This window comes from Gavia stellata, chromosome 1, assembly GCF_030936135.1.
Source record: "Gavia stellata isolate bGavSte3 chromosome 1, bGavSte3.hap2, whole genome shotgun sequence".
In the NCBI taxonomy this organism is placed as follows: Eukaryota; Metazoa; Chordata; class Aves; order Gaviiformes; family Gaviidae; genus Gavia; species Gavia stellata.
This window is the reverse complement of record NC_082594.1, coordinates 101,136,776-101,161,337: the sequence shown is the minus strand read 5'-3', so window position 1 is coordinate 101,161,337 and position 24,562 is coordinate 101,136,776. Positions and strand designations below refer to the sequence as shown.

The following is a 24,562-nucleotide window of genomic DNA, read 5'->3' as shown; positions in this document are numbered from 1 at the left end:
CCCTGCCCGCCGCGGAAGGCGGGGCTCCCCCGCCGCCATCTTCCCCTGCCCCCTGCGCGGTGTGTGGGTGTCTGTGGCCAGCGGCCAGCTCGTGCTCTCCTCGTCGCCGCGCAGCGCTGAGGAGCGAGGGGGAAGGTACGCAGTGCTGGAGGGGGGTGAGGGAGTGCCGGCTGCTCCTCCGGGCCCGCCTCGCAGCTCCTCGCTGCATTCAGCCCCTTTGCGGGGGGCGCGTAACGGCCGCCCGTCAGGGCCCGGGATCGTCCCGCGGGGAGCAGGGAGACCCTGAGGAGTCGGGCTTCATCGTGGCTCGCGGGTTTGCTTTGCGTTCCCGTTAGGAAGAAAAACAGGGCCTGAGGGGGTGGTAGTCAGTGAGATGTGTCGGTTTGCAGCCGACCTTGATGGTGAACCGGGAAGGTGGCTCCTCGCCCTGGTGAATGCAGTCTGTAGCTGAGCAGGCTTTTAGGAGCTGGGTAAGATTTCATCCTCGCTAGATGTCTGCTCGTGGTTAGTTACAAGCTAATTTGGAAGAGAAATGGCAATTAAGTCAAAAGTGAACAAAATCAGCGTTTTAAACTCGCTTTTATGGGGGAAATACATCTTCTTTAAACGTGCTATGTCTGGAAAAAAAACAACAGCAAGGGGGCTTTGTATCTAGAACTGGCTGGTGTGTTAAACAGAAGAAACATTGTCTGTAGTCAGTCTATGGTCTGTTGTTTCCCCCTAAAAATGCTAGCATTGGTTCTGCCTGACACTTGAAGATCAAGCCGTTCCTCCCCTTTTTTTTGAGCCTGAGTTTTTCAGCTTTGATTGCTCAGTGCTTGAACTGAACCAGCTGAATAACGTCAAAAGAAGGAAACAGTATTCCTGTAAGGTGTATGTGTAGATGAGCATACTCTCATCAAAAGTTAATTTAATACTAAAGATTAGCCTTTGACTTACTTTCTTCCCCCCCCCAATCGCTGGTTGGGCTTTCTTCAAAACATTAACAACAAACGTGTATTTCTTTGCCTCATGCCACTTTAATAAGTTACAGTTAGTGTGCACTCTAATGTAGTTTTGCATAATTCAAAGTGGAATTCTAAATAGGATTTTAAAGAAAAAACACTTTAATCCATTTTCAGATAGCCATCTTTGTCCATTTCAGTGTGAAATTTTTTCCTTTGCTGTTTGCAGTTACTATCCCTTTGGATACATTCAGAGAGGGCAATGTCCAGCGTGCCAGTGGCTGTGGTGACTGGGTCCAACAAAGGGATTGGATTCGCAATTGTACGGGCTCTATGCAAGCAATTCCCAGGGGATGTGTACCTGACAGCCCGAGACCCTGGCCGTGGCCAGGAAGCAGTGGCAAAGCTCCAGGAGGAAGGGCTGCGTGCGCTTTTCCATCAGCTGGATATTGATGATCTGCAGAGTATCAGAGCTCTTCGTGACTTCCTAAAGGAGAAATATGGAGGGCTGAATGTGCTGGTTAACAATGCAGGCATTGCTTTCAAAGGTAGGCGATGGACTGTCGGGGATAGTCCTATGTGCTACAAAGCTACGTGGAGAAGGGTAGTAGGTGCATCAAGGATTTTACAAAGCTACTTATATGGGACTTCTGTGCCAATGGCATGCTGCTTTTTTGGCTGGGCAAGCTGCCTACCTTCTTAAGCATGATGAGAGGGCAATGTGAAATGGCTCTTCCTCTAGCATCTGTTGGGCTAACTGCACATGTAAAGATGCTTCCCTTAGGTATTGTATTTGCATCACATACAGAGCATGAAAATACTTTAGGCACACAGTGCACGTGAGCAGAGTTGGGTTTGTTGCCTCAGTGCCCATGAGTTTCACCAGGCCCATGGGAGCGCATCGTCAGTGTGAATATCAGCCATGTTCCTTGGGGATCCATGTTTTCTCTCTTCTGCAAGCCTCATACTTTGTTCTATGCATTATCTGCTCAAGGATTCCATTCGATAAAAAAGAACCTTTGGCCCTGGGTGATTTTGTCATCTTTCTCAGGTCATTCAGTTACCTATAGAACAGCTAAACTAAATCTTGCTGTGCTGAGCAAGAATTTAACCCTTTCATCTTCTGGTGGACAGGAAGGCAGGGAAAATGAGGAAGACACAGCAGTTGTAAGATAGAAGAGTGTGTTCTCCTTGTAGGTGTTTATAAAAACAAGTTGAGAATCATGTCGGCTCCAGATAGAGCAAATCACAAGCATGACTGCTAGTTCATTTCCCTGCCAGTACAAACTTGTTCTTTCCATATTTTCTGGCTTCGTTGGTTTTTTTTTAATCTCTTTGCCTGATCTTCAGTTAGGACATGTACCTCATGTAACTGTTCAAGCACAATGTTATGCTGACTCATCTGCTCACAGCATAAGTTAAGGAGGCCTGTCAGAGGTAGAGGCCTGCTGATGAAGATGGAGCTTCTCATGTAGTGGGAGTGCAGCAGTGGTGTTCTGAAGTCCAATCACTGTATATTTTGCATGGTACTTTCCTGGAAGATTGCTTCTGTTCAAGATCAGCTTAACAGGAGGCGACTCAATATAATTGTCTGAGCTTCAGGATGTGCTCAAGAGAGAGGTGTTAAAACCCTCAAATAGGGGCCTTAACTCAACCTACTACTGACAGTGAGCTTGAACAAGACTGGGCTGCAACTACAGCAATTGAAGTGCAGTGTGTGTTTCCTGTTGCTGATTTTGCAGCAGCTGTAGCCTCTGTCAAGGTGGGTACCTGTACAGGTGAAATAAAAGCTCCTCAAATTGCTGCAGCAAGATTTGCTAGAGGTCACGTACGAGAGATCTTAGATTTATTATCGTGGAGCCACTGAACAGATAAATAGATAAATAGGTAAAATAGCATGACCAGTGGAGTTCCTTTTCTTTCCTTTACTACATCATAGTTTGTTTTTTTTATTTAGAAGTTGCTTCCAGATGTTTAGCCTAGACTTTCTTCAAGCTGACAACTTACTATGAGTCAGCAGTAGGTCATACAATTAAGAAATGTGATAGAGGAGCCAGTCGTTAACTGCTGTTGTGTAAGTATCTAGCACAGAGGCTAGAGAGTTTAACACCTGTGCAAGAACTTGCTGTGATGCTTATCTCATATTTTGGCTTTAATTCTTGCTTCTGAGATAGGCGTTTCTACCCAGGCTTCTTGCCTTGCCAGGTTTCTGCTACTATCCCAGAATTTATGCTTTCCTTTCTTTATTGTAGTACTGTGTGTCATTGCCATCTGTCAAAGATTAGATTTACCATGAAATTTAATTTATTGTTCAGTTTTTGTGCTGCACTACAGATAGTCCAACAATAACTGTTCATGTATGAAATACGTACCCGTGCATGGGTTGCCTTCTGGATGAGCTTCCGTGAGAACAGTCATTCTAGTAATGCTTGTTAAATCAAGGGAGTGTGTATCTATCAGACGTTACAAGTAATATATCTTGTTAGTCAAATGAGTGGATTTTGGAATGTAGGGAAGCATCTCTCCTGCAAGGTGGGTATGGAAGCAGGAGTTTGGAGTTGTGTAGGTTTTTAATTTCTTTTCTTCTCCCACTGTCATAACTCTTGCAATAGGTCATGGTCTGGCTTTATGTCTTAGATTTAAATGTAAGCAAGTGATTTGCAAAACTTGATGCCATGGGTGCCCATTGCTTGAGAGTATAAATAAGTCAGCCATTAAAGCTGTGTTTTGCAATACAAACACAACTACATTAAATACTAAATGACCTGTTACTGCTTCTCTTTTGAGTTTACATAGGTCTGGGCTATGGAGACAAGTGAAGACCTGCCTAATCTATGTTGGTGGCCTTCATCTCTGCAGAGATAGAGCCTGGAGCAGAAGAGGGGGAATACTGTTACTTTAACTCTTACTTCCCCCTCAAAGTGGAGGATGCATAGCATATGGCTTATTGCTGAGCCAAACTGTCAGCTGATGGCACATACCACCCTACTTCTGGTTGTGACAAGCTGTCAATTCTGTCTGGTGAAATCATACCCTTACAGTGCAGTTCGATGGTCTGTTTATGCTTACCTAGATCAGCTCCCTTTCCTAGCTGCTAATTCCCACTCTTTTGCTTGTGTTACTGCAGATCTGTCAGTTAAGGGGGTAATTTATGACATAAGTATTTATCAGTTTTGGGGTTGGTTGGGTTTTTTGTTTGTTTACTTTTTCAGACTGCACCACATCTTACCCCTGCATTTTTTTATAGGAGCTTTTACAGTTTGTTGCAATTTGGCACTGCTCTGACTTCAAGTCCCAGCTAAGAACCCAAGACATGACAACATAAGAGTTAGGATATGGAAGCAGTTGTCTGCCATGTTGTTGGATGTTAATACCAGGGTGGTAGCCTAACTTTTGCATCTTCAGTGGCAGCATCCTAGATTCAGGATCTTCCTTTCTGATTTTCCCTCTGCCCCTTCCCTGCTATCTTGGGATGGTGGCGAAGTGCTGTGCTATGCATTTAAGAGAAGAGGGCACCTCAGAGTTTACTTGCATGTGGTAGTGGCAGCCCAGGCTGAGCACTGGCTGTGTGTAGGTACAGGCAGGTCAGTGGGCAGGTTGGGCAGCCCACCCAGAAAGACAAATGGCCTGTGGGTTGGCAAATGACTCTGCAGAGTGATACAACTGACTCTCCTGGGGGCAAAGCTAAAGCCTTTGGCTAAGAAGAGGTGAAAACATAATTAGCTCATTATTAATACAATATTGCAGAGCTGGATCTTTTCATTAATAAGAATGTGAGTGTTGTTGCTTTTTTTTCTCTTATGTATTTTAATTGATCATATGCCTGTTTCCTAATTATCAAAAAAAGAAGGAACTAAGATAAACTTTGGGGTTTTGGTAGTTTGGTAACTGCCTTTCAAACAGTGGTATAATTCTGATTTATTTTTTTAATATATTTTTTTTTCCCCTCCCTTGCTACCACGTCTTATGAAAAGTTCATGACACAACTCCATTTGCGGTCCAAGCAGAGGTTACACTGAAGACAAACTTTTTTGGAACCAGGAATGTTTGCAGAGAATTGTTGCCTCTCGTGAAGCCTTATGGTGAGTGTAACATAACAAGTAGAAAAATAGTTTTATATGAATTTTGGTCCTCATTAAGTGGGAAAATCCTGTCCTGTCTCAGAAGCATGCTGCCCCATAGCAAGAGGAGTGCACCTTGCTGTACTGTAGGTAAGAGGACAGATGGCCTTTCATGAGCCCCAAAATGTCTCTGCTGCATATATTTACCTCTACTTTCAAGCCAGTCACATTCTTCTGTTATGGACTGAAGTGGAATTCTCATAGTGCCCTCAAGAAGACATGAAGAACTTGCCCATATTCTGTCCATGATATCTGTCTACTTAAATTGTTACTCCTTCAGGAAGGACCTTTTAATGATATAACTAGGATAAGGAAGTACCTAAAAACAGTGTTTCAGCTGAGTTTGATGTGACATGCCTGTTCTTGCTACTGCTGAAGAAACCTCAATAGGCTGTTGGTCTGTCCCTATGTAGGATCACAGCCTTTGCTGTATGTGCAAGTGTCTAGTGATGTAGTTATAAATGGCACTTGAAGATGTACATTAAGTTACTGTGATTTGCTGATGTTAGGAGGAATTAGAAGAAAACCCTTTACCAAAAATGGTAAATAGAATGGACCAGGGTCAAAGAAATCAATGCATCGATAATAAAGAGGTGTTAGCAACATGCAAATAATCTGTACTCCTTGGATGACAGTCTTGCACAGAATGCTCCTGTTCTCAAAACCTGGGAGCATTGGAAGTGCCCTGGAATGCTACTGACATATCACAGATGATTTGAAAGGAGGGTATTTGGATCCAATACCCACACCAAATCTAGGGGACTTTTTTTAAATACAATTCTTCTCAAGACTTGTGATCACTAGGTATTTTCATGGATCTTTGGATAAGTGCTTGCTGCTATGAATGAAATGTTGTCTATATCAACACTTAAATACATCGATGTTTTTAAGAGAAAAGTCGTCGAGTAGATGAGAGGGAAGCTGGGAACTGTTAGTCCCTAGGGAGGAAGGATAGAGTAAATGAATTTTGGGAGCTGGTAGGGGAGAGAGTAAACAGTGCCAAAATGGCAATTTAGTCCTCTTGTACTAAGGGCAAAGGACAAATGTGTTAATAAAGTCATTAACAGAAAGGATTCATTTCTGTGGCTTTTAAGATCTAAACCCTCATGTTCCTTCTCTAGTTCATAGCCTGAATGGCTGTAAACTAGCAAGAAAGAGGGAAACAGTGTAATGTAACTTTGGGGAAGATGAGTGAATTACTGATTCAGCTGATTCATTCTTCTGTACTGAAGTGCTGGGAGAGAATAGCTTACTGCAGTTTCTCACACTGGGATTTGTAAGTCTTCAGGTATTCTGTAAACAAGCTGATAGTCTCACTGCATTAAGAACTAGATTGCTTTTGTTGAATTCTGTATTACTTTGGCTTTTGAGGTACGTTCTCACGGCACTTTACTCAAGCTGTCACAGAAGTGAGAACATTTTTGACCACAACTTCGAGAGTGAAGTCTGGCTGCCATTACTGAGAAAGCCACTTAGTACTGTGAATATGCCTACAGATTGTAAGAGGCTATTTACTGGAAGAATACCTGAAGTTTGATAGAGAGCTTTTGCAGGTTCACACCTCAAATTAACCTCTGTATTGGAATTCACTAGAAACACTTAACATGGAGTTAACTGTGATCTTCGAGAAGATCTGCAAAATAGCCCCCACAAAATATTTTACAGGTATTCATCTAATTAGTGAATACATAACTGTAGAGCAAGCCCCACTTCAGTGTCTGGGCTTGTTTAATGTGTATAAAAGTAATCAGTCTTTATTCTCTTTTACCAGGTAGAGTGGTGAATGTCTCTAGTATGGTAAGTAGCTCAGCTCTGGGAGGCTGCAGCCGAGAACTACAGCAAAAGTTTCGCAGCGACACAATCACTGAGGATGAGTTAGTGGAACTCATGACCAAATTTGTGGAAGATACCAAGAAAAGTGTGCATGAGAAAGAGGGTTGGCCAAATACTGCCTATGGGGTATCCAAAATTGGTGTCACAGTCTTGTCCAGGATTCAAGCGCGGATGTTGAATGAGAAAAGAAAAGGTGACCACATCCTTCTCAATGCCTGCTGTCCTGGATGGGTGAGAACAGACATGGCAGGCCCTAAAGCTACTAAATCCCCAGATGAAGGGGCTGAGACCCCAGTTTATTTGGCCCTTTTGCCTTCTGATGCTGATGGTCCTCATGGCCAGTTTCTTAGCAACAAAACTGTTCGAACCTGGTGAGTTTATGTATGTGAACCCGTGCAAGCAGTAATATGACTGTGGATTAGCCTGTAGGGCATTTAGCCGGAGAAGTCTCATCCTGTCCACAGTAGCAGCAGGGTCCTTTATTATTACAATGAGGGTTACAGTTACGGTACTCCTCTGCGATTACGTCTACACTAGGGTACGCTTACCAGCAGTCTCTGTTAGCCTGCTCACAGCACTGACTGTGTAGGCCAAAATTTGGCTTGTGGGTGTTCCAGCCCAGATGATACAGGCTAATTTGGTGTTGCCCTAATGTAGAGGTGCCTGACCTTACCTGAATTTACTCTTAATTAAATCATTGCCAGCCCTTCTCCCACTCCCCTGAGACAGATCTCTGACATGGAGTTGGGATGAGGAAGCACATGCCTTACGTAAATCTTTCTAGGGACCATAGTTGCTTCTTGAGGTTATACAGGGTTTCTTAAAGGGGGAGGGGGTTGCTCTGAGATCTACAGTCTGACCAGTTTGGGGGGAGGCTAATAAGACCAGAACAGAATCGTTGCTGTATAGAGATTCCTTACTATCAGTACAAAATGGAATTGGGTGAAAATAAAAATAGCAGTGACATATCATTTGTAGAATTAATCAGTTGGCTTTATTAATATGTATGTCAATAAAGATTACTTACTGATTTGTATTCATCCAATCAACTTATTCTGATACTAAATATTTCTGTTTGAAAATACACTTTTATTTTCTGCAGCTAAGTTTGTAGCTGGAATGTGTGATGTTTAGACTATATAAAGAGAAAATAAACTACAGAACTGATATAGCAAACTATTCCTCAGGACTTCCAGTTTCGTTATTAAAAACCTGGATTAAGTACTCTCCATGTAGTAGAGAAAATGAACTGCAGAAGTCATTGCTGGGCCACGCTCCATCATCTTTGAAAGGTCCTGGAGAACAGCCGAAGTGCCTGAGGACTGGAGGAAAGCCAATGTCACTCCAGCCTTCAAAAAGGGCAAGAAGGAAGACCCAGGAAACTACAGGCAAGTCACCCTCGCCTCCATCCCTGGAAAGATGATGGAACAGCTCATTCTAGGCGCCATCTCAAAGCATCTGGAGGAAAAGAAGGTTATCAGAAGTAGTCAACATGGATTCACCAAGGGGAAGTCATGTCTGACCAGTGTGATAGCCTTCTACGATGGTGTGACTGGATGGATAGATGAGGGGAGGGCAGTAGATGTTGTCTACCTTGACTTCAGCAAGGCTTCTGACACCGTCTCCCACGTCATCCTCATAGGCAAGCTTAGGAAGTGTGGGTTAGATGAATGGACAGTGGGGTGGACTGAAAACTGGCTGTTCAATAAAGCTCAGAGGGTTGTGATTAGTGGCACAGAGTCTATTTGGAGATCTGTAATAAGTGGTGTTCCCCAGGGGTCACTACTGGGTCCAGTCCTGTTCAATATATTAATCATTGACCTGGATGAAGGGATAGAGTGTGCCCTCAGCAAGTTTGCTGATGACACAAAACTGGGAGGAGTGGCGGACACACTGGAAGACTGCGCTGCCATTCAGCGTGACCTGGACAGGCTGGAGAGCTGGGCAGAGAGGAACCTTATGAGATTCAACAAAGGCGAGTGTAGGGTACTGCACCTGGGGCAGAATAACCCCATGCATCAGTACAGGTTAGGGGCTGACCTGCTGGAGAGCAGCTCTGTGGAAAGGGACCTGGGAGTCCTGGTGGACAACAGGATGACCATGGGCCAGCAATGTGTCCTTGTGGCCAAGAAGGCCAACGGCATCCTGGGGTGCATCAAGAAGAGTGTGGCTAGCAGGTGGAGGGAGGTTATCCTCCCCCTCTACCCTGCCCTGGTGAGGTCACATCTGGAGTACTGTGTCCAGTTCTGGGCTCCCCGGTTCAAGAAGGACAGGGAACTGCTGGAGAGGGTACAGCAAAGGGCTACGAAGATGATTAGGGGACTGCAACATATTTCTTATGAGGAAGGGCTGAGGGACTTGGGTCTTTTTAGTCTGGAGAAGAGAAGACTGAGAGGGGATCTTATTAATGCTTCTAAATACTTAAGGGGTGGGTGCCAGGAGGATGGGGACAGTCTTTCTTCAGTGGTGCCCAGTGACAGGACGAGAGGTAACGGGCACAAACTTGGTCATAGGAAGTTCCATCTGAACATGAGGAGGAACTTCTTTACTTTGAGGGTGGCAGAGCACTGGAACAAGCTGCCCAGAGAGGTGGTGGAGTCTCCTTCTCTGGAGATAATTCAAAACTCGCCTGGATGCATTCCTGTGCAATCTGCTCTAGGTGAACCTGCTCTGGCAGAGGGGTTGGACTAGATGATCTCCAGAGGTCCCTTCCAACCCCTATCATTCTGTGATTCTGTGATCTGTAAATGTTACAATACTATTACAGGATAGGACTGAAGTACATAATTATAATGGTAACCAAAACAAGTTATCCAAGCAAAATCACAAGCAGGGGAAGCAGTGACATGGAGAGCACTAAATTTATTTTCTCATTTTAAATATTGGTTATTGCATTTCAAATGCTTAATCTTGAAAGGTTGCCATGGCACTTCAAGTTGTAGAGGTGGCAGCAGAGGCAGCCTGGGGGTAGGTCAGGGTGCCTGGGACAGCCCCAGGCTGTGGAGCAGCTGGCTGCAGGGGGCTGGAGTGAGGTGGGGTTTGGTCACCCCCAGGCTATAACCGTGCAGCTTTTTCTCCACCATGTCCTGCCAGGCAGTGCAAAAGCTGGGGGGGGGGCCTCCTGCGCCCTGCCCCGTCTTCCCTGCAGAGCAAGGTGCACACAGCGCTGTGCTCTGCCAGGGGAGGCTGCTGCCCTCTTCTTGCTCTGAGAAGCTGGAGGAGCTGGAAACAATTGCCTATAAACCTGTCATTAGTAATGACAGATCAGTAATAGGCACATTAATTCTTAATCAGGAGTCAGCAAGACAATGCCAAAGTGGCTTAGCTGACAGGGGTTTATACTGGCTTCCCCTGGTACAGTTTGTGTTTGGGAAGCCTTGAATCAAAAGACGTTGGACATAAATAATATGTGTGGGTTTGGTAATCACTTATCAGCACAGAACAAAGGTGTGATTATTAGTTGGTCTTTTAAGGATACAGTAGCTGTTGTTTTTATGAAGATGGAAGTATTGCCAAATGAGTCATGCCCCAGAGCTCGCTGAAGAGGATGAATGCTGCCCCAAAAGTTCTCATGGTAATCTGTTCTCAATGTAGAAAAAATCTCCAAGACCTTTAGTTTAAGGGTAACAGATCAGTTACAAAATCCCTGTGTAAAGTTTTTAATGCATTTTATGTGCTACCCGCAGACTGCCTACAGTATGATAGCTCCAAAATCCATCCAGTTAATACAGTAACTTGACTATCGTTCTGATGTGCAAGAGAAAGAACCATGGTTTGTGTATGCTCTTCTAGTTGTGTTAACGGTATCCCAGGAAAACAAAACATGGCTGTTCTGATTTAGTAGTAGTTTGTACACAACTTTAAAAGATGTAATCCAACAGTGCAGAATCATACCTAGTTCTTCATACTGGAAATGCTGCTTGAGTCATTAGGTTTCAGAAGTTGCATGCCCTTCTGGTTGGCCTGTCCAAACTTTCCAAACAAACCTTGCCCCAGCTTTCATATGGTTTGTGCAAAGACCAGACTGCAAGGTATGTTTACTGTAGCCAGATAGTATCCATTGTTAAATACAAATTAGTTTCTAAGTATCCCCTATGCTCTATAAAGCTTCCTCTTCAGTCTAACTCAGGATCTGTGGTTTTTAACATTTAAGCCAAGCAAATTTTAAGTTTGAAAGTTTTACAAAAGATGTATTTCAAATACTTGTATTAAGCCCTTTCACAGTGCTTGTTCTTTGTTAAATGTACTTACCCTGTTTCAGGGTAAGGAAGCAAAGTGGAAGTTGATGGCTAAGTAGTCACCTTCAGAAATGTCATTTCTCATGGTGAAATTGATTATAATACAGACAGTTTCTTCTGGTATGACCAGAAAGAAGAGCAGAGGACAGATCTTTTCACAACATTTGCAGCTGTGGCATGGTACTCAAGGAAGGAGAATCAGCTGTGTGGATACCACCTCAGCTGTAGGAGGTGGAAACAAGAGGCAGAAAATATTGGCTATTCGCAGGACCAGTCAGAGTCAGGAAGGAGCTTATGCAGGAGAAGCGCATCCCTGTGACAGTGGTAGGAGGACTGTGTCCTGGGGAGAGAGCTGGGACGGTGCGGGGCAGACTGCCAGGAGAGGGCTGTTTGCTGAGAGCGGAATCAGAGGGCAGGCTGTACAGTGTGTGTGGCAGGCTGGATCTTTGGACAGGGCTTGCATTGTTCAACCAAAATTCCTTTCTTTTTTTCTTAAGCTGCCTCCCTGCTTCTCTCCCATGTCCGTTGTGTCTGAAGTATTTTGTTGCCTTCAGATTCTGGCACGCTTGCTGAGTGGTTGTTGTGTAAAATCTAAGGGTTAGGAAAGGGATGAAATAATAGTGATCTGTTGTACTGTATAAAACTTTTACGCATGATTTACTGTTTTTACAGTGTGTCACTACCATTTTCACATTGGAATTTATTAGCCAAAGAAAATGCCTGGCAACGCAGTAGCTGTGGTGACATGGGACAATAAAGAAATTGGATTCACAATTGTGAGAGCTCAGTGAAGGCAGTTTCCTGGGGATGCCGTAGCTTGTGCAGGATGCAGTCAGGCAGCAGTGGCAAAACTTTGGGAGTGGAAGCTGTACCTGCTGCCGCATCCACTGGATATAAACAGTGTGCAAGGCCTCTGGGACTTTCTGAAGGAGAAGCTACAGACATCCCAGTGTGCTGGTTAACAATGCAGACGTCATTTTCAAAGGCTGTAGTAGGCCAGCTGTTCGGCAGAGCTTTGCTTTGGAAAGCCAGTGATCTGAAGGTATGGGGGCAATCAGTACGGAGACTGGTCTGCTCTAAACCTTTTTGAATCTAAAGGGGATTACAATCAGGTCATTTTTATCTGGATCCTCTGCAATGCTGATAACTATAGTGTGGGCCAGGCTTTTGTATTCGTTACGGTTTCAACACAGTGTAATGTAGTGCATTTGGTTTTCAAAACTGCACCGTAGTCATGCCTAGAGAGTTTGAGGTCAGTTTACTGAAAAAGGTGATGAGAATATACCTAGCTTAACATGTTGTTTCCTTAAATTTTCCACTTAAGTGTTTTCCTATATAAATAATGAAGATGACAAGAACCCCTGCGAATTCATTTATGTCCATAGATAATTTTAATTGATCCCATCTCTTACAGTAGTATAACCCAACATGTAGGCAATGTCCTGACTTTGAATGCTGTGGCATTCCTCTCAGCCTAAAAATGTGTCAAGAAAATTTAGATTATATATGCCACCCAGTGTTACTTAAAACACTTAAATGCAGAATATAATTCAAACTCCAGTCTCACATTAGTATATGAATGTTTTTAGTTTTTTAATCTCAAATAATGAAAAAAGAGAAGGAACAATAATGATGTTTTACAATGGAAAATCTTCAGTTTTCATTCTTGTTCTGCAAAGACTTCATTTTGGAGCTGACAATAAAGGAAACTGTCAGCTGGACAAAGTTCTGCTCTTGGAGGCCAGTTTTTGTTGTCTATAGATCACTTCACCAGGTTAGCTATTCATAGCACTTACATCTGAATTAACAATACCCAACTTCACGTTTCCCAGTTTGGATTGTTGTCTTGTCTTTGCACCCTGCTCACTGATCTAGAGTTGTGGCTACTCAGCACCCCCGTCTCTCTTCAGGTACGTACCTGCATACTCGCATGCCCTGATCTGATGGGCATTGTTTGTTTTGTTTGATTGGAGTTGTGCAGTTATTTAAAGGACATACGGCAGTAGTGGCTCCAGTGGTGTTTTATTTGTGAATGTATTGGTTTAGACTCTGCTAGGGAGATAAAATACTGAAAGCAAGCAACTTGTTAAACTTCCCTTGGTAAATAATAGAAATGCTATATAGTTTCACGGTAGAAATTTAATATTTTAAACTGTGAGGGATATTTAAAAAAAAAAAAATCTGACAAGTGATATACAATTGGAGTAGACTTTTCCAGTATGAACCGAACAGATTTATGTCAACGTCACGTGGAAGTTAATGTGAACATTCATTAGATTGAAATTCAGCCTGGCTGTCTCCAGAAGTGATTACATCAGTAAATCTATTACTTGATCCCATCCCAAGGGCCAGGATTTAGCATGGGCAGTGCTGCCATGGTGCATATAACATACTGATTTATAGCCTTTCCTGAAAAGAAGTCTTGAATAGTTAGTATGATAGGCATGCTTTGAATTAGCATAACCGCTAATACAAAAAACAGCATTCGGAGTTTTTCTTCAAATGATTTACCAACCAGCAGATTTGGAAGCACCAGAGCTGAGGAAGTGGATTGGTCTGGAGGTTGGTTGGTTTTGGTGCATGTTCTGAGCAAAGCTTCCCAGCAGGCCAAGCACTTCCGTGGCCTCTCTGTCAGGAGATGCCCTGGTGCCTGCTGGCAGCTGACCTGATACTGCAGCCGTTCCCCCAGTGGGAGCCCAGGAAGATCCCTCTCCTCCACCTGGCTGCCTGGTTCTTTGAAATTCCAGAAGACCTCTCTCTTGTGGTAGAAATGGCAAATGGGTTCAAATTTAGGTGGAAATCAGAATGACATGAATATAGTTGGGCACCCACATACAACTGGTGCAGTCAAAGAACACAAATTTCTGAGAACTTCTAAAGAGATAGCAAACCCTCAGAAACTGTTTTTAAAATATCCTAAGTAACATGTTATATTTTAGGATATAAATGTCATGTGTTAAGGACAAAATCAAAAATACAATTCTTTGCTTAGTTGGGCACATATTCAGAAGCACTGACCTTAATTTCCAAGAACTAAGCTATGCTACCTTGAAAGTTACAAACCCTAAAATTTAGAAATTGAAACTTAAATTGATGGCATTGCAGTTTAGAAAGATAAGCTATGTTGATGCCCATGGTACTGAATGTATCTACTGCCGCGTATATCTAAGGAAAAATGTTATACTCATATGATCAAGTCAGTTTATTGTATTAGGAGGGAGCCCCATCTGAATTTAGAACCTGATTGCACGTAGCTCTAATGCCACACCATTTCTGAAGATTTGTCTTTTAAAATGATGACAGATCTGTAATAAACCTGTAAATCACTGCAAAACATTTTAATATTCTGTCACACACATTTCCTACACGTGTTACATATTTCTCTGAGGCTACCCAGCCTTTCAGGCATCCACACTGGCCTCAGCACTGTGGGCAGATGTTGACTTCCCAAATGGATGGAATGTGCAACAGCTGCGTGGGTTGCATGAAAGCTTGTGAACAATTGCTGAGATTTTTATAGTGAAGTAACACACGCTGAAGCTAGGCCAGCAGTGCTTTCTGGTACCTGGTCAGGCTTTTGGATATGTACACAACTGGGGCATGAAATCATACCTGGAAGCCTTCCTGCCTTCCCGTCTTGCTTCCATCCTTCCCTCACGTGCATAAAGCAGTCTCATTAGCTGCCAGTAACCATAGAATTTATTTGCTAGAAGAACAACATGCCAAATTCTATCACTAAAATCTGGCTAGGAAGGGGAAAGGCAGGTGGTCTCAAGAAAATAAAAGAGTATATGAACGTAAAACTTACTGGAGATCGTTCCTGAAGCAGTATCCATTATAATCTTAAAAGCCACAGTTTCTATTCTCTCATCTTGAATAACCGAACAGGTTATTTTTCCTTGAGTTTTTCAGCTACTTTGAACTACCAGGATAATGTTCTGCTGGCTTGTAAGGAAAAAAAAAAAAAGCAAAAAAAAAAAAAGCTGAGGTTAAATAACGTGTTTCCACAGTAAATAAATCCTTGTCTGGCAAGATCATGTATTTTACTTTCCATGGGTATTTTGCGAGTTTCTTTTTTTGCCTTAAGAGTACTAAAAATCTAGCACATCAACTTTCTTTGAAGCCTTTTGTAAAGAACAGAGGGCTTCTTATGTTGGACTTGAGCCTTTTATAAATGTAACGACTGAATCCCCGTGACAGCTGTGTCTACAACGTTTGTCAGAAGTGCTTCATGCCTAAAACCAGCTGGAACAGAAGCAAAACTGTTAAACGTGCCTTTACGGGCTTCAGCATAATGGAGATGCTGAAACTTACTTTGCCTGGAGGAGCAGGTAACAGCCCTCCTGGCTGAGCTCCGCGCAGGGACGCGCATACTTGCGCCGGGCGGTGCGACGCCCCAGCGGGGGGGGGCACGCGAGGTTGCGGCTCCGCGCAGCCGCCGCCTTGTTTCCAGACCAGCCGAGGCGGATGCACCAAGCACAGGGAGCGGCCCGGCTCCGGCAGCCCGCCGCCCCGACGCTTCCTCTGCAGCCCCGCGGCCGGGCGGGGTGCCGGCGGGGAACGGCCGCGGGGATCCGGGAGCGCCGGGGGTGCGGAGCGCAGCCGCCCGGCCCTGTCCCCGGCCCACGCCGCCAGGGGGCGCTCGGCGCCCGGGCCCGGCCGCCGGGGTGTACCATTTCCCTGCGGGGGGGCGCCGATGACCCGCTCCGGGCTGTAGCGCTCACCGACACTGGCAGCCTCCCCTCGCGCCTTGGCAGCTGGTAAAGACGCGAGCGGCCGACCGCTGGGCGGGGACACCCGGAGCCCTCCTGCACTGGTCTATGAGCTTCCCGCTCCCCCGCGCTGTATTCAGTGGTATCGCCCCAGCTGCTGACTGCGGTGCGGCCCTCGCAGGGCGGGAGGGTTGGTTGTTTTTTTTTTTTGCTCCCTTCTGTTGCCATAGAGACTGCGGGGTGCTGCCCCCCCCTCCCCCCCCGCCCTGCGCCGGGCTGGGACACGTCGCCGCCGCCGGCGGCCCGGGAGGTCTGCCGGGGCCCTTCCCAGGTACGGGGGTGGCGGGGAGGAAGGTGCCGCCGCGGCCGGGCTCAGCGGGCGGGCGGGCGTTTGGGAAGAGGCGAGTGGGGGGTACGCGGGGGTGACCCGCCGGGGGCTGCTACGCGGCGGCGCGGTTGGTGGCCGGCCGAGGGGGCAGCGCAGCTCGCCGCCGGCGGGGAGCCCGCCCTGTCATCGCCGCAGCCGGCACGGCCTCGGCGGTCCCTGCCGCGCAGGTGAGGCTGGAGGGAAGCCGCGGCAGAGCCTCGCCGCGGGGCTGCCCGTCCGCGGAGGGGGATGTCCTGGGGGGCCTGGGACCCGTCCCCGCAGGGCGGGCCCTCAGAGGGGCCCCGCTCCCGCCGCGGCCGGGCCTAGCGCAGGGCTGCGTGCCCCCCCCCCCCCGCCCCGGGGGCCGGCCAAGGCGCAGCCAGGCTCTGGAGCGCTCAGCAGCCGACGGCGGCGGGCGGGTTGTCCGCAGAGGCCCCGCAGCCCGCGGAGGCAGCGCCTCGTCCCTTGGGATCAGAGGCAGAGCGCCCGCCTCGTTAACCTGTCTTAAGACAATGCTGGAAGTTGATGAATGACTATGAACGTCTCCATTGACTAAGGAAGTTTGTCAGCCGGGATTTGGAAGACGTGCCTGAAGGTCACTGGCAAGTGGCTTTTGTTTTGTTTTGTTTTTTAATCTTCCTGCCTTTGTGTATAAGCACAAATTCGATCTATTGCCCATATTTAGATTACCAGATTTTTTTCAAACCTTGCTGATATCTAACAACGAAGGTACGTGAACATCAACGCACACTAAATCATTAAATCTGTCACTGCTTTTCAGGGTGGGAATACACTATTCACCTGTCTTTTCACAGCAAAGTCCAAAGAAAGCATCTTAAGAACTGAATAAGACAATTTTTCCCTCAATTGACGTTTTATTAGTTTTTTTGTTTTCTTGAGTAGTATGTTTTATTTCACCCTCGCAACTTAACTAGATTTTACTTAAATAGGCCAGGTTTTAATGCTGTGAGAATGCTTTAAGACATGATTTTCATAGAATATTTAGAATATCTTTAAGTTCTGTTGGTAATTTGATTGATTCCTGTTCTCTAAGTGGGTTCATGTGGGTATATTGCATTTACAAATGAAGAAATTCGATGTGTTCTGTCAGCAAAACGGCTGCCTGATTCTAAATGATCTGGACAAATCTCGTATTTATGAAAGTGGCAGCACTCTTGACTTGGCAGAGAGCTACTAGGATACTTCCTAGCTCATGCTTTGTTTTAGGGAGTATGAATACAATCCAATAGTCCAATGATTAAGATACTTATGTGAGATGAGGGAAAATTTCTTGACCTGCTTGTTTTAGGGCAGTGTCTATATCAGATTACTCATAATTTTTGCTGACAGTATCTTGCAAGTTTGCCAATTTGTTAGGTTTTATGGGAGGGTTGACTTTTTTTTAAATCCTTGTTGGAGCAAGGATAGTTGTATCCCAGATGAATGTTATACCCTGCAAGGCAGTGGGTTTTTTTTACTCTCTCTGTGTGAGAAGCACTGCATACATCCTGGTGAAAACAGAAAATTAAACCTTTACTGTAGCAAAACAAACAAACAAAAACAACCAGCCAAATGTGGCCCTGCTGACATTGTGTGAGAATACTTTTTTTTCTTTTCATAGAGGTGGATCTAGGTTGGATGACATAGAGTGGTTGTATCAGCAATGGCTGAATCCCACTATCAGGAAGTGCAAAAGTGGCTAAAACCTGCCTTAAAATTCTTTCTCTTTGGTGGATGCATCCAGCATTTTTCTGTTTCTGAGAGTTTGCTACCAAAATCTTGACGTATTTATTGTTGTTTATTAAAGTTAATGGATAATACACAGTAGTTCTGTTGATTATTTTTTTTAAAGTGCTGTGAGAGATGAGCTGCTTTAAAAGAATGTAGAAGACTACTTAGATTTATTTTTGTGTCCTAACAGTAGGAAAATGAAAGCAGATGTCTTTCAGAAACATTATAAAATGTTTTGTTATAGGAGTGTGCTTTCTTTTCTGTATCAGTGATATAGCACGGATTGACGTAAACCTGGCATTCCTAAACCCAAGCCTCTCTCTAGAAGAATGTTTTTATATTAGCTAACAGGAGAACTAGTGTCATAGCTAGTATAGGAGTGAAGGTATGATTTTTCAATACGTAAAATCTAGCCACACCTGTTGCATTGTTCTAAAACAGGTATGTTTTGCTTTTTTAAGCTAAGTGTGTTGCAGAAGATGAGAAAATCGGGTCTGAATAACTTACTTTTCCTCCGTAAAAATATACGGATGCTTTTTGGTGAAATAAAGGAAGATTTGCATGCATGCCTTGATGCTTTGGCACATACCTTAGTCTTGTACTTCAGCATCTGCTGCTGACAAGTTGAGATGCAGAGTTCTGAGGGCTCCTTCTGCTGTGGGCTGAGAGGCCCTTTAACAGGATTCCTCTGGAAAGCTGAATTTTGATATGAAATGTTTCACATTCCACGGCTACAGGTAACCAACCTTCAAAAGGCTGCACAGGTGCTAAGTTATGAAAACTATTTACTTCTCCCTAACTCCTTGTCAGCACTTTGACTGTTTATGTGAGAATTTATATTCCTTTCCTTTGTTATTGTGTGAGAGATCCACGTGCATGGAAGGAAAAAAACATGTTTCGTAAATAGGAAAATGTGATTGCAAAACTTCTAAAACAGGCAGTGGGGAGTTGGAGTCATGCCTGTTAAATTATTTTTAACTTTGTGTTGAAACTTGATCAGATGACCTGTTTGTTGTGATCCATCAGTGCTTCTACATATTCATTGTTATCTTACAGTACTTTAGGTTTGCCAGAACTTAAATGCAGGTTATCTTTTTATAACTGTGTGCATGTTTTAGTTTACCAGGAAATTTCACCTTGCTATGAGAACCAAAGATGGATCCAGAAGAGCAGGAGTTACTTGGTGATTACAGATACAGAAATTATTCTTCAGCAATTGAGAAAGCTTTGAGAAACTTTGAATCATCAAGTGAATGGGCGGATCTTATATCTTCCCTTGGCAAACTCAATAAGGTACAGTGTCACAGGAATATTTTTTCATTTTTTATTATCTTCATATTATTATCAACTTTTCTGTAACTTACAGTACTTAACAAAATTGAAAATTCACTCAAGAAAAATATTAGTTCATAAAGGAGGGGCAATGGAAGCAGCTAAGTCAGTATCTTTCATATAAATGTGAGAAATTCTGGTAAAACCAACAGAGGTTTCTTTCAAATGGTATTTGTTTCCTTCATACAGCTAAGTTAATTTCATTTTTGCATTGAAGAAACCCTCAGGATGCTGGTTACTCACTCTAGAGCAGCTAAAAAAGTCTTTACAGAGAACAGGAGGTCACAAGTTTTAGTATATATTCTGAGTCAAATTTTATATTTAAAGATCACATTTACTTGACCACCGTGCCCTTCCCTTGCATTTGGGGAAATAATTGATTTGCTGCTGGTGGTGTCTTTTGTATGACCATGGAAAATATGGCTGAGTATAGGAAGAAAGAAAAAGGCTTTTACGGGAAAACACCTAGGAAGTGTCTCCTCTCCTCCTGCCCAAGACACAAAGTGTACACTGTTTGTGTCCCACTTGGTCTCTTTTAACATAAAGCTCTTTCTGAGTGTATGTGGGGCAAAAGCAGTTACAGTCATGAAGGAAATAGGGGTGGGAGGAGGCAACTCCTGCAGAATTCATAAGGAAACATCTGTTGTTACCCAATAGATGCCTCATATGCCTTTGCTGGTTTTGCTAAGCCTTAATTCTACAGAGTTTTCAAAGGGGAGGAGAATCCATAGAATCATAGAGTATCTCAAGTTGGAAGGGACCCATAAGGATCATCAAGTCCATCTCACTGCTCCTCCCAGGACTACCTAAAACTAGACCATATGACTAAGATCATCATCCAGACATTCCTTGAACTCTGACAGGGTTGGTGCCGTGACCGTTTCCCTGGGGAGCCTGTTGCAGTGACTGACCACCCTCTCAGTGAAGCACGTTTTCCTAATGTCCAATCTGAACTTCCCCTGATGCAGCTTCATGCCATTTCCTCGTGTCCTATCGCTGATCACCAGAAAGAGGAGATCAGCACCCCCCTCTCCACTGTCCCCCTTGAGGAGTTGTAGGCTGCGATGACATCGCCCCCTCAACCTTCTCTTGTCCAAGCTGAACAAACCAAGTGACCTCAGCCACTCCTTGTAAGTCTTGCCCTCAAGACCTTTCACCATCTTGGTCACCCTCCTCTGGACACACTCTAATAGTTCGATGTTATTCTTACACTGCAGTGCTCAAAACTGCATACAGTGCTTGAGGTAGGGCTGCATCAGTGTGGTGGAGAGTGGGACAATCACTTCCCTTGACCGGCTAGCTATGCTGTGCTTGATGCACCCCAGGACATGGTTGGCCCTTTTGGCTGCCAGGGCACACTGTTGACTCATATTCAGCTTGCCGTCAACCCATACTCCCAGATCTCTTCCTGCAGGGCTGCTCTCCAGCCTCTCGTCCCCCAATTTGTATGTATAACCAGGATTACCCTGTCCCGGGTGGAGAATCCGGCACTTGCTCTTGTTAAATTTCATACGGTTGAGTATGGCCCAGCACTCCAGTCTATCCAGATCTCTCTGTAAGGCCTCTCTACCCTCGAGGGAGTCCACAGCTCCTCCTAGTTTAGTATTGTCGGCAAACTTACTTAATGTACGTTCGATTCCTGCGTCCAGATCATTATTAAAACATTAAAGAGCATTGGCCCTAAAATTGAGCCCTGGGGAACCCCACTGGTGACTGGCCGCCAGCCTGATGTGACCACATTTACTATAACCCTGTGAGCCCAACCTGTCACCCAGTTGCTCACCCAAAATGTTATGGACTTGTCTAGCTGTGTGCTGGACAGTTTTATCCAGAAGGATACTGCAAGAGACAGTATCAAAAGCTTTGCTAAAGTCCAAAAAAACTACATCTACTGGCTTCCCTTGGTCAACGAGATGGGTGACCTTGTCATAAAAGGAAATTAAGTTGGTTACACAGGACTTTTCCCTTGTGAACTCGTGTTGGCTATGACCAATGACTACATTGTCTCTCAAGTGTTTTTCAATAACTCCCAGAATAACCTTCTCCATAATTTTACCAGATGCTGATGTGAGACTGACAGGCCTGTAATTACCAGAGTCTTCCTTCTTACCCTTCTGGAAAATTGGGACATTTGCCAAATTGAGGTTTTTAAGGGCAGCCATGTTCTTTCCTCTTCTGAGGAGAGAAGCTGGATAGTGCTCTGGCAAGTGGAGTTACACATTTCTGCCTTCACTGTTTCATCGTGATTCCTGTTGAGTCAATAAGGAAAGTTAGAGGCCTTCAGAATGCTTCTCTCAAAGGGAAAATAAGAAATAATTAGGGTGAGAGATTTTTTACCTGTGGCAAGAGGTAGGCTTTGATCTTTTATCTTGACCTAGATGAACACACTGAACTGATTAACACCTATCTGAAACTCCTATTCAGGTACAGAATTGCCAAAATACGTGGCAGCATAGTAGAAACGAAGCAAAAAAGCTTTTAGCTGTTACATCAGTCCATCTGCTGTGGTATTTTACGGACTTAATCGTTTTAGGAGCTTAAGAATTCGTAAAGCAAATCATCCCCAGTGTTCATCTGCTGTCTGTTACATGAAAATAAAGATGATATGTGAGGGGAATGTGCCACCAAAAGGAAGTTTGTGAAATAAGATGTCAATAGCTATTCTCTTAACTCCTATCATTACTTGGTCTTTTACATCTTAAAACATAAATATTGTTGTTGAGTTCTGTTAGTGTTGGGGGGAGGGGAGGTGTTTCTAACATAAGAGCCTAATTTCTTCTACAGTCAGTTCTGAGGGTGAATGAATGAGCAGGGTGAGAATGGGTACGAGGGAGGAGATCCACAGTATCTCAGTGATTAAAAATGTTTTTAAACACTGCACATGGTTATATCCAGGAACCTGGGTGGCAATAACTGGTGTGCAGTGATGCCTATTATTAAGCAAATGTGAAAATGTGGAGAAAGGGACAGACAAAAGAGGATGAGTAAGTCGAGGAGTTTTGGAAGTACATTTCATGCTTCTAGAGTAGCATGGAAGATCTCTCTTAAGCATATGTTTCTTAAGGATCTTTGTATTGTTGACTTTAATTGTGGGTGTTCTTGCTTATATAGGTGTAATATTTTCTGAGGCTTTTTCTCCTGTAGGCAGGCTTCAACAGTACTTTGCACTGTTGAGTCTCACAATTTAACACATATGCTCTCTTATTTCTATAGAAGCTCAGTGGCATTACTCTTTCAATACAAGGTCTGAAGGAAGCAGCACAGACTCCTCCTACTTAAAGATGAGGGAAAAAGAATGGAGGGAGCTGATCCAGATCCCTTTGGCCTTGACTGAAACAAGTGATCTTGGAGCTCTTGCTGCTCTTACTCCTGGTGAAAAGAGACAGCTCTGCTACTTCTTTCTGTTACTACTTATCTACCAAGGTTAAACTGAAGGTTGTTCTTCACAGTTTCTCTGTCTGAAATTTAACAGGTTCTAACTGATCTTTCGCAGTGACTTGTAGAACCAGAGAAGCAACAGAGAAACTGGTTGACTTTAATATGGATGGTCAGCCAAACGGGTCAGTTTGTAGATCTAGAAAGATAATTTTTTGTCACTTAAAGGAGATGAGCCTTGTCTAACTTCAGATGAGTTGAGTGTGGACAGCTTCACCTTGAATCACTTTTAGGCAGAGAGAGGAACAAGGGGATTTATTTTTTTTTGTTGTTGTGACTCATCTCTTGCTATTTAAAGTAGGTCAGATGAATGCTGTCCTAAAATTGCGTGTGTTCCTCACTGGTTTTATAGGGAGCCTTAGGCGAGTTACTGCAGTTTTGCCCATGTTCTTTAGCTGACCTAGGCTTCTAAGGTCAGGTAAGATGGACCTCCCCTGCAGTGTTCTGAACAGAACTGCAAGTACCAAGAGTGAGCATGAGTGAAGGATGGAGAGAAGCTATGTTTTCTAACAAAAGCTGGAGTTGGCAGAATTTGCTAAATTATGCTACACCCCAAGTTTGTAAGGGAAAAATTTTTGGAGTTTTAATTTGAATAGTGTGGATGTTATGCATCATTATGGTGAAGGAGAAACAGTGGAAAGTAATGTTCATAAAAACTTACGGAAGAATATGAATGGACAGACACAAACAGGTGGATTAAACAGGCAATAAATATGGATGTTAATGTTTTAAAGAGGGGCTTCAGCTTTGCCTTGAAACTTACTCTTATTCCACTGGTAAATATCTTTCTCTCTGTGCTTTGCTTCTGTTCAAGCTCTAGTTACTATAAGCCAGTCATTTAGTAGTTGCAGCCTAGGCTGCTCCATGCTTCAAGAAATAGGATTATTCTCTTTTGAGTACTGGTCACAGATACAGCTTTGAACCATGTTTTTATTGTTTTTGCAAATCTGCATATGTTCACTGTTTGGGAAGCACTGTTTTGTGACTAAGGTTTCCAGATGTTCGGTACAGATTGCTGCATCCAGAATACAGTAATCCTTCTCAATTGTCTTAGCACTAAAATGTGATTGTGCTATTGCAGATTTTGCCAGCTTGTTCCAATGTTTTAAAAGGATACAACTCTGCAAAATCACTTTGATACTTTGATAGAAAATAATGCTGGGGGGAAGGGGTGTTGTCTTTTTAAACCTAGAAATAGGTGGTGGTTCAGCATATGTGGGCTTGTCAGTGAAATAGGTGCTTTTAACACTGTTTTCATATCCAAAATGCTTGTCACCATCTATTCAGAGTATAAACAGATATGTATATTATATAAAATACATACAAAAATATTCATATGGGGGAACTTCAGGCAATTAAGAGGCTAAAAATATTATGAAGTTAGGAAAATCCAAGTGCATAGTTTGCATTTGGGTTTTTAGTCCAGATTATAGGTGTATATTTTCTAGAAATTTTAACGCTGGGTGCAGGCAAACAGTAGACGAGAGACACAGTGTGCAAAATGAAGAACTGAGCATTCCACAGCCTGCTTTTGTAAGGAAACTATGAAAGGAGGCTTTCAAAAAAGTCTCTGAAATTTACTGATTCACAGAAGAGCACAAAATCTCACTGGGTTTTTGGCAAGTGAATATTTAAACTCCCCTCTTTTTTCATTTAGTCCATATATATTAAAAACCAACAACAACAAAATCAAACAAAAAAACAACCAACCTATAAAAAAATCAACCTGCATCTGTTTGACAAGGATAATGGACAGGATTTTGCTATGCGTATTGGCAGAAATACCTCCATCAGCAATTCTTCAACAGTGTTTGGGTATCAGTTGTATGGAACTTTCACAGAAGCTTTA

At 43.8% G+C, this 24,562-nt stretch overlaps 2 protein-coding genes across 2 annotated transcripts in view; both read left to right on the top strand.

Annotated features, from left to right (window-relative positions):
- The first annotated feature begins 39 nt into the window (after positions 1–39).
- Positions 40–8,603, top strand: CBR1 (carbonyl reductase 1). Its single transcript, XM_059818103.1, has 4 exons — positions 40–135; positions 1,174–1,492; positions 4,919–5,026; positions 6,837–8,603. Exons 2-4 carry the CDS (start codon positions 1,207–1,209, stop codon positions 7,271–7,273), a joined length of 831 nt encoding a protein of 276 aa, XP_059674086.1. The 5' UTR covers positions 40–135; positions 1,174–1,206; the 3' UTR covers positions 7,274–8,603.
- A 10,498-nt stretch (positions 8,604–19,101) lies between these two features.
- DOP1B (DOP1 leucine zipper like protein B) overlaps positions 19,102–24,562 on the top strand; it is a 48,210-nt gene continuing 42,749 nt past the window's right edge. Inside the window, exon 1 of the mRNA XM_059825394.1 lies at positions 19,102–19,239. Coding sequence (XP_059681377.1) covers positions 19,102–19,239 — 138 coding nt within the window. The remainder of the gene's footprint in view (positions 19,240–24,562) is intronic.